Raw genomic sequence first — 14,286 nt, 5'->3', positions numbered from 1 at the left:
TGTAAGTTATGTTTTTTATAGAGTCTCGACTTCTATAATGCTATTAACGTCACACACACATGGATTCTCTTATTACACTTCCCTCACGTTTTATCCTGTTTTTTTTCTCCAGAGTAATAAATGTTTACCAAGAATCAGTCAAGATGCTAGACATGAAAATATATTGCTCTTCACATACCGTTGTGCTTGAATGATTGTGAACCCTGTAAAATGTTCTATATTTCTTAATAAATACGTCCCAAAACATCATCAGATGTTCACACAAGCTCTAAAAGTAGACAAAGAGAACCCAATCAAACAAATGAGACAAAAATATATACTTTGCTGGGTTTTTCCTGGCTCAAAACAAGGCGGAGGTGGTAAAATTCAGATCATGTATTTTAATAATAAGATTATTCAATTTGTATTTTTCGTAGTCCATCATATAGCCTAGCCTACTGTGTTTCCCACAGTATTTTTGTGGGTGGCTCTCGGTAGAGCCCTGCACGGGCCAAAAACTCCAGCCCTAACCCGGCCCTGGCCCGTGGTGTTCAAACCCTACCCGGCCCCAGCCCGACAACGCCTGCAATTTTTCAGCCCGAACTCGACCCGAGACCAACATCAATTATACTTTAAGCTCTCTGTGACGCGCGCTCTTTGATGCGTACGGTCTCTGCTACACGCAAACACACTCACACGCTACTAAGAGGTACACTTTTATTATAGGCCTTAAACATCATGCCCACAAAAATTGGACAGAGAAGCATAAGCATGCAGTAGAGAATATAGCGCTACGGGATCCAACTGCAAAAATAAATAAACGGCCTACCTTTCTTTCCTTTTAAGTAACTGAAGAACAATTTTCAAAACAATGTTCAAAAATGAAGAACTCTTCGCCAACTGGCTAATGTTAAATAACATTAATCAGAACTTTTATTAACTCCCCACGCTCCAACTTCTCCCTGATGCTCTGCATGGTCAACTGTCACCTGTTAATGCAAGTGAGTGACGCGTCGCATGCGTATTGCGTTTGTGTTGCTTAGGCGATGTATAATATTTATAATATAATCAATATAACAATATTTCATACACACTATGTGACGACGTGTGCTCTGCACGTATATTATGGGCACAATTAAAGGAGAGAAGCTAAATAAGCCCGAGCCCGATCTGTAAAAAAAATAAAATAATGGCCCGAGGGTTCGATTTTGTACATTTTAAAGATAAATTCATTAATCTGGTGTACTTTGAGTCCTCCGAATCTGCTGTTAAAAATAAACAATCCACCTGCCAACCACCCAAACCTATGATATTTTCTGATTTAGATATCTGCATCTGATCATCACATTACAAGTGTTATACATGATAATATGGTAAAATATCACACTGAAGTAAGCTGCTTTAAAAATAACATTTATTTACAAGTTCTTTTGGCAAAACTACATTTCCTTAATAGCCTAAACAGAGGCTCCCTTCAAACTTAAATTGTCAATGTTTCATTACATCACTGTTGGAAAACACTCTTATCAGTTATCAGAATACGTTTTTTACTTTTATAAAGGGCATTTTTCCCTAATTTTATTAAATGTATGCTCCATCTTTCATTTCAAATTGAAACAGCGCAACTTTGTTACCGTCAGTATATTATTATCATCAACTAATAGGCTATCAATCGCCACTTACATTAAATGAAATAAAATCAGAATCATCCTTGTGTTTTCGGTGATTCCCTAGTTATTTTAATTTTATTTTTTTTATATCGAAAATTGTTTTAATCGGTGCATTTGTCTGGTTGGGCAAGAACAATTGTCTTTCACTTGTCCCTTAAAAAAACAAACACGTGTGTCGGACAAGCGTTATTGTCGAGCTCAGATATGTTTTCCCTGAAGAGAATTACGTTGTTGAAAACGAAAGTAAAAGAGTGACGCACGTTCATTGCGTCTATTAAACTCAACACATTATAATGATTTATCTGTCATCCACCCTCGATTAATTGTAAAATTGTTTTTATTACTTGCCCCGCCGACCCGTGGATTATGATCCGTGCAGCACTATCGGCAAACTATACGGGTTGAGAATAGACACAGGCCGGGAACCCGCAACTTAACCGTCACGGTGGAAAAAGTGTATCCGAGCATATGACTGTCTGTCCGAGATTTGTCGAGAGCCGGAGGCGGCACGAAATTTGACGGAGGTGGCCGCCTCATAATTCTCTATGCAGGAAAAACCCTGCTTTGTAACTTATTTATTGGGGAAAAGGATCCATTATTATATATGTGTTAGTGAACTCTTGCTTTCAGTATCTGGTGTGACCCCCTTATGTAGCAATAACTGCAGCTAAACATTTCTTGTAACTGCTGATCAGTCCTGCACAATACTTCTGTAGAACGACTTGTGTGCTTGGGGTTGTTGTCTCTGTAGCATGACCCACTTTCTCTGGAGATTCAGTTCACGGACAGATTTCCTGACCTTTTCCACTGGTATAAATCAGAATTCATTGTTCCATCAATGATGGCAAATCGTCCAGATGCAGCAAAACAGGCCCAAACCATGAAACTGCCACCACCATGTTTCAGAGAGAGGATAAGGTTCTGATGGTGGAATGCAGTGTTTTTCTTTCTCTAAACACAACGCTTCTCATTGTTCTATTTTGGTCTCATCCTTCCAGGAAACATTTTTTCCAAATAGCCCTCTAGCTTTTCCACATGATCTTTAGCAAACTACAGATGGGCAGCAATGTTCATTTTGGAGAGCAGTTGCGTTCTCCTAGCAACTCTGCCGTCCACACCATGGTTATTCAGTGTTTTCCTGATGGTGGATTTAGGAAACATAGAGCAGCCATTCCCAAACTGTGGTCCGCGGACCACTTGTGGTCCGTGAGGGTACTGCAGGTGGTCCGTGGAAAGGCAAAATAAAATATAAAATAATATTTTTTTACCTTCATTTTACGAGGAAATTCCCATAAAAATTTTTTTAAAATAAAAAGAATATGTAGGCATTTGGGGTGGGCGATATCTCGATATTTAAAATATAGCCTATCGATTTTTTTTAAACACGATATGGATTTTGACATATCGTATAGGCTATATCGATATATTGTTTATTTAATTCTGATTTCGCCACTTTGCTTATTTGCCTTCTCTGTGCTGTGCTAAAGGCGGCCGCCTAAGCAACACATGCCTGCCCCCTAACTACATCGTCAAAACAATGAGCCATATCCACCGTGTTACTCTGTCCTGTTTAGAGCTTAGATTCTCTGCCCGAGTCCGATATTTCCCGCCGCTATACTCGGCTCTCGATCTAGAGACGTGCGGCGCGGGACTAGATTTGATGACAGAGTGCGAGCGCGGGCGGTAATGCACTCACTCTGTGTGTGCGGGATGTGGGAGAATAAAACGATTAAATAGAAATATCTATGGATAAAACATAAAAACGAATAAATTGTTATTCATCTGTTGCAGAAAAGCAACAAGAACAACTAAAACAAAATATAGACAGACGATAAAAAGAGGAAGGGAAAGATGTGGAGGGGGACAAAGGGGGATATTACGTTCATATCGGGCGGGCAAATAGACTCCAATGGCTTTTCTTTTTGACAACTTTTTAAAATTTTTAACCTGGAGTAGGCATAGCCTACTGTGTTTTCATTAAATGTGTATAAGGCAGAGGCAAATATGTTCTCATTATCACATCACGCATAGCCTTTATAGGCAGTTTATATAGCCTAAAACGAAATGTTTATAAATGGAATGAATAAGGCCTGTTATTATTTTAATTTCCATTTAGTTTCGCGTTTCTGAAATGTTTTGCGGATGTGCTGTTAAATGGACAAACTCAAGCCACATGCCTGTTGTTCAAATGAATCTGATTATGCCCTCGGGAAGCTTAAATAAATTAAATATGTAGCAGCCGTTGTGTGCAGTAAACTTTATTTTAACAAGCCTGTTGTACTGATGTGATGACCAGGTGCGGATTAATTCAGGTAGGACTGTGTGTAAACATATTTTATTATAATATGAGGTGGTCCGCAAAAATTCTTGATTACAAATAGTGGTCCACACACACAAGAAGTTTGAAAACCCCTGACATAGAGCATTAACATCAGCCAATGGGAAATAGGCCTTGAGTTGCTTAGAAGTTACCCCGGGGTCCTTTGTGACCTCGCAAACTATTACACATCTTGCTTTTGGAGTGAACTTTGTTGGTCGACCACTCCTGGGGAGGGTAGCGTTTGTCTTGAATTTCCCCCATCTTTCCCCCATCACATATGTAATATTGGATCATTTTCCTGAATAAATAAATGATCAAGTATAATATTTTGTCTCATTTGTTTGATTGGGTTCTCATTGTCTACTTTTAGGACGTGTGAAAATCTGATTATGTTTTGGGTCATATTTATGCAGAAATATAGGAAATTCTAAAAGGTTCACAAACTTTCAAGGACCACTGTAAAATCAAATGACATCTGTGTGAGATGGACTAAGACTAACTTTGCTGTAAAAAACGACAACATATTTTTGAAGTTATATTTCAATTGTCACCTAATTGTTCACATGAGCCATTGGTGCTTGGACCCTTTATGATTGTCGCTTACGGCTTTTTTATTTTATTATTATTAAATGTATTGTTTAAAATATTTGTATTTAAATACATTTGAATTTCATATTACATGCAAACTGTTGACTGAAAACCCTAAGAAAAGTTATTCCTATTGATATTTGATGGTTTTTCTCAGGAGAAACGGTTGAGTGGGCTGTCCAATCAAAGTCATGATTCTCAGGCATCCAGTAGCACCGCCTCGGCCACTTCTCAGGACGACAAGCAGGGTGTAAACAGTACAGGGATGGTGCTTAATGATGGACCGTGTCGAGAGGAGGAGGAGCTGGATGAGATGGAGGTGGAGTATTCTGAGGTGAGTTATTGTTCATGTAAATGGTTAAGTATGTTATTTCTGAACTCTGTTGTACATGCAAACTACTGTATTGATTATGTTTAGGTTTGTGTAAATACATTGCAGTTAATTCCTTCTGTAAAAGATTTAGGGTTTTTTTCCTTGATGGTGAGCAATAATAAATCCAGTCACTGCATTGGCAAGTTAGTAAACCATTTTCACAGTACAGTTTTTTTTATTTGCAGCCTACTGTGCACTTTGCTGAAGAGCCCATCATTCGTGGAGGTGATGAGGAGGAAGATGAGAATGAAGAAGATGAAGCTGAAAGAAGCTATGAGGACTCGCGAACGCCACCTTTACCTGCCGAGAAACAGCGGCTCATACGTAAAGACACACCACACTACAAAAAGCACTTCAAGATCACCAAGTTGCCCAAACCCGAGACTGTCGCCGCCCTGCTTCAAGGCTTCAGTCATGACGGCCTGTCACCTACTGCTCACACCCCTGAGGATGAACGGGATGATGATGTGGAGGACGAAGATGAAGAGGACGAGGGAGGAGTAATAGTCAATACTCCATTCCAGCACAGACTAGAAACCGCTGAGCTAGAAGACAGCAGGCTGAGTCAGATCAACTCATCCCTGCAGCCAGTGAAGGTAAGAAGGGCTCACTTCTAGAGTCGGTGGGGGAAAGCTTTGTTACCTCATTGAACGTATATAGACAAGTTGCTGGTGAAATCAATTGATATTGTATTAAGGTTTATGCAGTTATGCAGGTTTTTAATAATCACATGCTTACACATCTCAGTGCAGAGGCAGAATTGTTTCAGCAACAAGATGTACAAAATATAGTGCTAAAAGCCTGAGACCACTAGTGTAAATGTGTCCCTTTTACATTTTTCTAATTTCATACAGTATTTTCAAATTATATTATCAGCAGAACAATTTGAGTTACATACCATTCAAAACTTTAAGGTCAGTAAGATTTTGTAATGTTTTTCAAAGAAGTATTTTATGCTTAACGAGGCTGTCAATACAGTAAACAGTAATATTGTAAAACATTGTTACAATTTAAAATATTTTAAACCAAATGATTCCTGTGATGGCCGAGCTGAATTTTTAGCACCTATTACTCCAACCTTTTACATGGTAGTGTACAATGAAAAATGATCAGAATATTTTTTTTTTTTTAAAAAGTCTTTGGTTTGTATCCTTATTGCTTTAATGACAGCAGCACTCAAGTCTAAAACACAGATTTTCATTTGTAGTCTCACGCTTTTGGACCCCACTGTATAAATATATATGTTTCATATGCAGCAATTTCATCCATTTTATCTGTATTAGAGTCATCACGTCATTGGAATGGACATTGGCAGCATGCAAAAAGTATGCCAGGAATATCTTGTTTTGCCTGAATGTTAAATGCTTGTTTTATGTGTGACCTCTGCCCCTGGTCTGATTGAAAGGACAAAACCTCAAATGAAAAAGCTTCTCCTTGTTTTGCCCCACCCTTTGTCTGTTTAGCTCCTCCTCCACAGCTTGACTCCACCCTATTGAGCACTGCTCTTGCTTCTTATCATCATTTGCTGTCTCTGCTGCCTGCGGGAATCAGTGCACACTGCCGCCTTTGCCCACCCTTCCAAAACTTTCTATGTGCTGATCATTTTAAATTATACCTGAGCTTCACTTCAATGGAATAATCTTTTTTATTATTATTATAGTTATCATTCAACCTACAAAGATTGTTTTGAGCCCGTTAAGAGTTTAGCTGGAAGCAAAAAACAACAACGAGAGACTAATGTTAATACATGCATTTCATTCAAACATGCTACAGAATGTGTTGCAATCATTCATTAGCCAGGTTTCCATCCAAGGGTTTTTTCCTAAAAAAAATGCACATCAAAGTGTTTACTGATATAGCTGATGGAAAGCCAATTATCGATAATCTTTTTGCAAATGTCGACATTTTTTTCATTTAACTTTAGCACATAAATTCTAGGTTGATACTTAAAATGTCGCGAAAAACTAATTTGGAAACACTTTTTGTCATGAAAAGGACTTTAATGCAAATAAATGTGGTGTCACATTACATAATTAGCCTATACAGGGTCCACGTTCGTGCCGTTACTCCTGTCAAAGCACCATTTCTCTGTAGTTCAAAGGTGCATTAAATCTATTTTATATATATATATACATACATGTGTGTGTGTGTATTTATATTTATATATACATATATATATATATACAAAATAATTTTTGTATACAATTTAATAATATATAAAGTTTTGTCACAAATGGATGAGGAAAATATAGTGCCTAGGAAATTTCTGCAGCTTGTTAAAAATTAAAAATGTGGCTTCTGTCAAACAAAACAAATAACTTTTTTGTTTTGAATGATCTGATAGGCGTTCTCGGTCACGTCAAACCGCGACTGTCTTGACTGCATGTTCAAGGCTTACGTTAAAGATTGTTGCTGTATGACCAAACATTTCACCATGTTTACCAATCTTTTTTATGGATCCTAAAATTTGGCATAGGCTACTGGACAAATGAGCTGCCCTGTGTCCAAAGTTATCCCATGGGGTTCGTCAAATAATATCCTGTCAGACAAGCTGTCCCTCTACACCGTGATTTTTGATTTCCTAATTTAGTAATAGGCTTATTATTCATGAAAATAGTAAGCAGTAAACTGGTGAATTCCAATTGTCTCATTACTCTCTGCATTTTTAAGCAATACCAACAACCTATGTAACAATTTTTTTCTTTTTTTTTTACGTGTTTTTTTTTTAAGGGATGACGTCATTACAGAAATCGTTTTAAAGGTAAAGATGGAAACAGGCTGCAGACAGCAAATTTCGCAATCTTTTTTTAATGCATACCGGTTTTCATTTTGTCGATAACAAAACAGCGCAAAAAGTGGATGTAAACTTGGCTATTGACTTCTTAAATGTGTTTTAATTAAGCTACATATGTGCAATTAATATTTGACGCCAAGTTCTGAATATATCTGGTTCAAAGTATTCTGACCGGGCTCAAGAACTCAGAGAGAGAGAGAGAAGTGTGTGTGTGGTCTCCAAGACTGGATGGTTGGGTGGCTGAGGAATGCTTGCACAGGGCTTGTGTGTGCATGTTTCCAGTTTTAAAAATATGTAGTTTGCTCCTCTTGTGTGAATATTGACATTTGTGTGAATCTGGGTAATTGCTTTATATCTGTTTCATAGCCCTGACTCACTAATGATTTGTCTTGGGTTGGTATTGACAACCTGTAACTCAAGCTTCACCCAAACGGTGGGCTTTTAGTTTTCCCTGTCAAGTCTTTTTTTTAAGAGACTTCCTTTGTAAAGTGTGATATGGCTGTAATGGTCTTTTTTAATTGCAATATTATGCTTTTGTACAGATATGCATAGCAAGCTTTTGCATAGCAGGCCGATATTAGCTGTGCATTTCATGAGCTGAATCGTCTGAGAACTGGGCTGTGTTTTAAAGCACCAGTCCAATAAAGGTTTAACAAAAGCTTAAAATTAAATGGCATTTAATGATTAATTTTTGATTCAATCAATTGGTTCAAATTTACGGCCAATTATAGTGAATTTACAGATGATGAACTGGACACAGGACTAGTTATTCTGTACAGTCAGTAGCTCTCTAGTCATTAATGACTATTGTCATTCATAATACAATGATTTCTCCTAACTGTGATTTGCAGCTCATTAGGTGTATAGGTCAGTGTTGTTTGTTGTGTGTGTGTATATATATGTGGTGGTTTGGAATCGCCCTGTCTTTCTGTGGGTGTGTGCTGCCCTGCCTAGGTGTGGGTGTGTTTGGTGGTGTGTGTGTGGCATTCTGTACGCTGTGTGAATGTTTTTTTTGTTTGTTTTATTTAAATTCCCAGTCATACAGCTTCTGTTTTTATTTTTTTTTATTTTGGCCTGACTAATCTGCATGCCCTCTCGCTGGTTCCTGTCCTAACAGGGGGTGTCATTTGATCAAGTCAATAATCTGCTGATTGAGCCTGCTCGAATTGAGGAGGAAGAGGTCTGTACCTACTCTCTTTCCGCCCAAACTCCCGCTCTTTTCCTCGCTCTCTCCCTCTTTCTATTATTCATTCATTCATTCACTCATCATTCACCTGCAGTTCAGGGGATCACGACCCACCATACAATTCATTAATCCAATCCCGATGGCTAAGGAAACGCTGACTAACACTTATCACCACTGTAATGGATCTTAGTTTTTGGAGAAGAAAACATTGTCATGGTGCTTCTGTTAGCTGAAGATAGTAAAGGAATGTTCTAGGTTGAGTACATTCACAAGTTCTGTATAACTGCATCTGTGCAATTCTGTCATTTACCACAGAAAATTATTTGACCATGTTCTTTAGTTTGTAATTAACAAAGTTAATGGAATACTGTGTAAGCCTATGAACAAACAAATGCATTTGCTGTGGTAATCGAAAACGTCAATATAAGATTTTTATTTATTTAAAGAATTGCCCTCAAACTTTCAAGAAATATTTGCTTCCTTACCATGTTTTTCTCCAAAGTAGGTTCCATTACTGTCTGCCTGCTTCTGTTTTTCTTCCCTCTTTTCCACCGCCTAGCCTTCTGTCAGGCTCTGCCACCTAGGAGCATGTAGCACACATGAGCTAGTGGAAACTTTTATTGATTTATTTTTTTGCAGCATCTTATTACAAGTGTCTCTGTCTTGTCTGATTTAAATGAACAAGACCCACAAAAGTAGTGCTATAATATTTTATATTATATTAATAGCCATTATTGCTTTTTTCTTTTCCACAGTGTAATATAAAAAGATGTGAATACAATAAATATCCCATTTTACAATGTTACCATTGATATTGATGCAACTAATTTCAACTTAAAGACATAGATACACTCTCTCTCTCTCTCTCTCTCTCTCTCTCTCTCTCTCATCTCTCTCTCTCTCTCTCTCTCTCTCTCTCTCTCTCTCTCTCTCTCTCTCTCTCTCTCTCTCTCTCTCTCTCTCTCTCTCTCTCTCTCTCTCTCTCTCTCTCTCTCTCTCTCTCTCTCTCTCTCTCTCTCTCTCTCTCTCTCTCTCTCTCTCTCTCTCTCTCTCTCTCTCTCTCTGAGAATTAGCACAGATATGTGGATAATGAATAGTACTTGCATTTTCTAAAATGTAATTCCTGATGTACTGCACTCTTTGCATTGAAGTTATTTGATTTATTTTTACATTTATTTCATTGACCAAGGACATCATTCTCTATTCACTTCAGTTTTTTTCCCATCTACCCACTCACTATACCCACTTTGCATGGCTGCTGCTGTAGAATCAACCACATCTAGTCCATCACACTAAAGATTTCACCACCCCCACATTCATTTTGTGATCGTTGGGTATGTCACGGTGTGACTGTTTGGTGACGTGTGCCCTCACTTAATCAGTCAATACAAAGTTGTTTTTTCATTAAATTGTCATTAATTTTACTATTGATATTAGTTTTTCATGTTCCTATATCATGATGACGTTATCAAAAAAGGACAAATAACTATAAATTGAATTGCTTCAGCCTTTTTCTTTTTAGGCTATGAATCTGTGACAGTACATTGTTTAATGCCAATTAGACTTGAACTAGATGTGGAGCCATTTTTGCCATTAATCGACAAAACTTGACTCAATACAAGTTTTGAGACGGGTGATGTTTAAACCTGAGCATGTGTTCTATATAGTCTGCATTTATCAAACAGATCATTAGTGCCCTGTCCAAGTAACACTGGCCTCCTCTCCTTGATTCTTCAGACCTTTGACTATTTGATAAAATGCATAGTGTTAAAGTAGTTGAATCTGATCCGATTTTGTGCCATCAAATGTCCATCACTGATCTTGAATCACCATCGTTGCTGTATTTGTTACAAATTTTATACACACTACCGTTCAAAATGTTGGAATCAGCATGATTTAAAAAAATGTTTTATATATAAATGTATACTTTTCAGCAAGAAGGCTTTCAATTGATCCAAAAAATATATTTATAATGTTACAAATATTTCTATTTCAAATATGTGCTGTTTTTGAACTTCCTATTTATCAAAGAATCCTGGAAAAAATATGCATCACAGTTTCCACAAAAAATGTTAAGCAGCACAACACAACATAATGAAATGATCTGCTTACTAATCATTTATTCCTTTACATGCACAACAGTCATGCTTAAGCAGACTTGCATGACTTTCTGGTTGTTGGCTTATTAAACAAAAGATGTGAATGTAAATAAACTTTTTGTATAGAATATATCAATATATATTTTTGTAGAGACCATATTATGTCTATGTATAAACTGTGCAATTTGAGTAAAGGCTGAAATACATGATATTTCCCAAGATTTTTGTCCCAGTTCACAGTCTGTACAAGTCGATGCTTGAAGCGATATTTGAATTGACAGATTTTACAGAAAATCACATGGTGTATGATGTGCACAAACTCCAGTTTTTAAGATTCAGACTAATTCCGTCCAGTCGGAGGATATCAAACATGTTTGATATTTTGAGCCAATTCTAGAACACATTTTGTTTTCAAATGTATTACTTCAGTAAATTGACAGTCAGTCCCCCTAATCCAACTTACAAAGTTTGATATTTTTCTTATCAAGAAAGTTTTTGTGCTTCTGATTTATCTTTCAAATTGTGTTAAAAATATTTCCGAATATGAATGGATTGTCCAATGATCCTTAAATTTGAACTCGACTGTTATTGTATGTAAATGAATGCAACGTGTAAAATATCAAGGAAAGGCGGCTGCTGGTTGGGACAATATTTGCGATCTGTCTGAACATGGATGCAGTCTTCACATTAGAGATATTTCCTCTATAAACAAGCATGCACTGCATGAAAGATTCATGTTTTGTTTTTGTTAGTTTTTTCTTCTGTCAGTTAAGTTGTTCATATTATAGCAAATGTCTTGTGAGATGCATTGTGCAGGTTTTTGTAGGGCATTTTTCTGTAAATGTCTGACCTCTGCTTCATCTGTAGCTGAACCTGTCCATCCTGAGGCAGACTGGTGGGTTAGGCATCAGCATAGCAGGGGGGAAAGGATCTACGCCCTATAAGGGTGACGATGAGGTACATTTCAATGAGCTTTCATGTAAAAGATACATTTCAGTGAATGCTTTTTTGTGTGAGAGTGTTGTCAGCTTGTTTTAATGTACTGCTCATGTCCTTTTCAGGGTATTTTCATCTCTAGAGTGTCAGAAGAGGGTCCTGCAGCTCGTGCTGGGGTCAAAGTGGGAGACAAACTTCTTGAGGTGAACATTGTTATAATTTTCACCTTTGAGTTGCCCCATTCAAAACCAGTCATTCATGCAGCTTGAAGTCCTCCATCTTTGTATTCACTGGGTCATAGGTGAACGGAGTAGACCTGCACGGAGCAGAGCATCACACAGCTGTCGAGGCCTTGCGTAACTCGGGGGCAGCCGTGGTTATGACCGTTCTACGAGAACGCATGGTGGAACCAGAGAACGCCATCACCACCACGCCGTTGCGACCAGAAGATGATTATTTCCCCCGAGAGAGACGTTCCAGTGGGCTGCCTTTCCTCCTGGACCCTGCCTCACCTGCTGTTAGCACTGGACCTTCAGAGCGACTAGCCACTTGTCTGATCCGCAACGATAAAGGTTTAGGTTTCAGCATTGCTGGAGGGAAAGGGTCGACCCCGTACCGAGTAGGAGACACGGTAAAAACAAGACGCTCTTCCAGATACACTTGTTGTGACTTACCTTGTGGTAAATATTCTCTATGGTGTGTTGTTTGCTTTGGTGTCAGGTTGTTTTATCTCTGTTTGTTTACGGAGCACAGGACAGGACGTTCGCTGTCCGTATGTTTAACATATTTAACAGAAATGTATGGACTGCATAAGCCTCTGTATGGTGCTCCTCATCACCTCTAGGATGTCTGACCGAGGCTGCGATGATTAGAATTACAGGGACTGACACCCGATAGTGCCGATAGATTACAGGATAGCAGGGGATGAAGTATTTTTGGATCTCTGCTGCAGACACGCATCAAACCACCCTCTATCTTTCTGACACACGGCCTCATTTATGCACCACTTTCACGAAGGAGACCGTCACACATTAGCACATACACACTCTAGGCTGAGTAAGTGTAAGTTCTGTTTTTGTTCCTCTGCTTGACATTTACTAACAAGTTGATGTCACCAACTTGTCTGTTTTTGCTACATTGAGTTTTCAGCATGCAGTGTTCTGATCACACTTCTAGAGAACATACTGTGAAAGTGCTGATAAAGGCGGCTTGAAGACTATCAGTTGTCCGATTTTTCTTTGAAGAATGAAGTGGCCTTGAAGGTCGTAGATAGTTATTTTAGTACTACATAGTCTAAATGTACATAGTTTTAAATAACCCTTTTTTACTATAATTGGCCATTAAAAAAGGCAGGCCATTTCAAGCTGAGGTTAGCGGGATATTCTCTGCTTTAGAGGCATGTGGCATTGCAGCATGTTACACCACCATACTCACTAGCTCTTAACCGCTATACAGGAGTGCTGTAAAATAGCATTACAAGTGATTTTAGCACTGTCTCACTTCTATAGTATGACCTTTCTTTTAATTATTTGTGAATGTAAAAAGCAGTAAAGTCACTGCTCTGTCTCAGTAAATAGGCTCATTTATTGCTTATTTTCATTACTTTGTGAGAATTTGGATGTTTACATACACTACCGTTCAAAATTTCGGATCACTTTTTTTTTTTAAAGAAATAATTATTTAGCAAGGATGCATTATCAAAAGTGACTTTATACAGATCAAAAGTGACTGTAAAGAAATGTTGAAAAAATTCTAATGTTATAAAATATTTCTATTTGAAATAAATGCTGTTCTTTCTATTCATCGAAGAATACAGAAAAGAAAAGAAAAATCCACAAAAATGTTAAGCAGCAGCAATGTTTTAGACATTGATGATAATAAGAATTGTTTCTTGAGCTGCAAATTGTCATGTTAGAATGATTTCTGAAGGATCATGTGACGCTGAAGACCGGAGTAATGATGTTGAAAATTCAGCTTTGCCGTCACAGGGATAAATTACATTTTTAAAATATAGTAAAATAGAAAAGTGAATTTAAAATTCAAATAAATGCAGCTTTGCTGAGCACGAGACTTCTTTCAAAAACGTTTTAAAAACTCTTATGGAGTTGAGATTACAGTTGACTTGACTGTGTTCTCCTCCTTTATTCTCAGGGAATCTTCATCTCTCGAATTGCTGAAGGAGGAGCTGCTCACAGAGACACTGTCCTGCACGTGGGAGACAGGGTCATATCAGTGAGTCCATCCATCGCTCGCACACACCTCTCTCTCTCTCTCTAGCTAAGTTTCCATCCACTTGTCAATCGAATAATCTGAAGTTCGGTAAAAAAACTAACGTGAATAA

General features: G+C 37.9%; 1 protein-coding gene across 50 annotated transcripts in view; it reads left to right on the top strand.

The window, feature by feature from the left end:
• Positions 1 to 14,286, top strand: part of scrib (scribble planar cell polarity protein) — a 97,329-nt gene that overhangs the window by 53,725 nt on the left and 29,318 nt on the right. For 42 of the 50 annotated variants that reach the window (XM_079604858.1, XM_079604824.1, XM_079604854.1 and 39 more), the window contains exons 14-21: positions 4,715 to 4,891; positions 5,116 to 5,526; positions 6,214 to 6,255; positions 8,842 to 8,904; positions 11,877 to 11,966; positions 12,071 to 12,148; positions 12,247 to 12,576; positions 14,097 to 14,177. In XM_079604858.1, the coding sequence (XP_079460984.1) occupies positions 4,715 to 4,891; positions 5,116 to 5,526; positions 6,214 to 6,255; positions 8,842 to 8,904; positions 11,877 to 11,966; positions 12,071 to 12,148; positions 12,247 to 12,576; positions 14,097 to 14,177 (1,272 nt within the window). The remainder of the gene's footprint in view (positions 1 to 4,714; positions 4,892 to 5,115; positions 5,527 to 6,213; positions 6,256 to 8,841; positions 8,905 to 11,876; positions 11,967 to 12,070; positions 12,149 to 12,246; positions 12,577 to 14,096; positions 14,178 to 14,286) is intronic. The other 8 variants (XM_079604856.1, XM_079604855.1, XM_079604852.1 and 5 more) reach the window with 3 other exon arrangements.

The sequence above is a fragment of the Phoxinus phoxinus genome (assembly GCF_949152265.1).
Source record: "Phoxinus phoxinus genome assembly, chromosome: 2".
Lineage (NCBI taxonomy): Eukaryota > Metazoa > Chordata > Actinopteri > Cypriniformes > Leuciscidae > Phoxinus > Phoxinus phoxinus.
The sequence above is the reverse complement of the archived record's forward strand: the minus strand, read 5'-3'. Positions and strand labels throughout refer to the sequence as shown.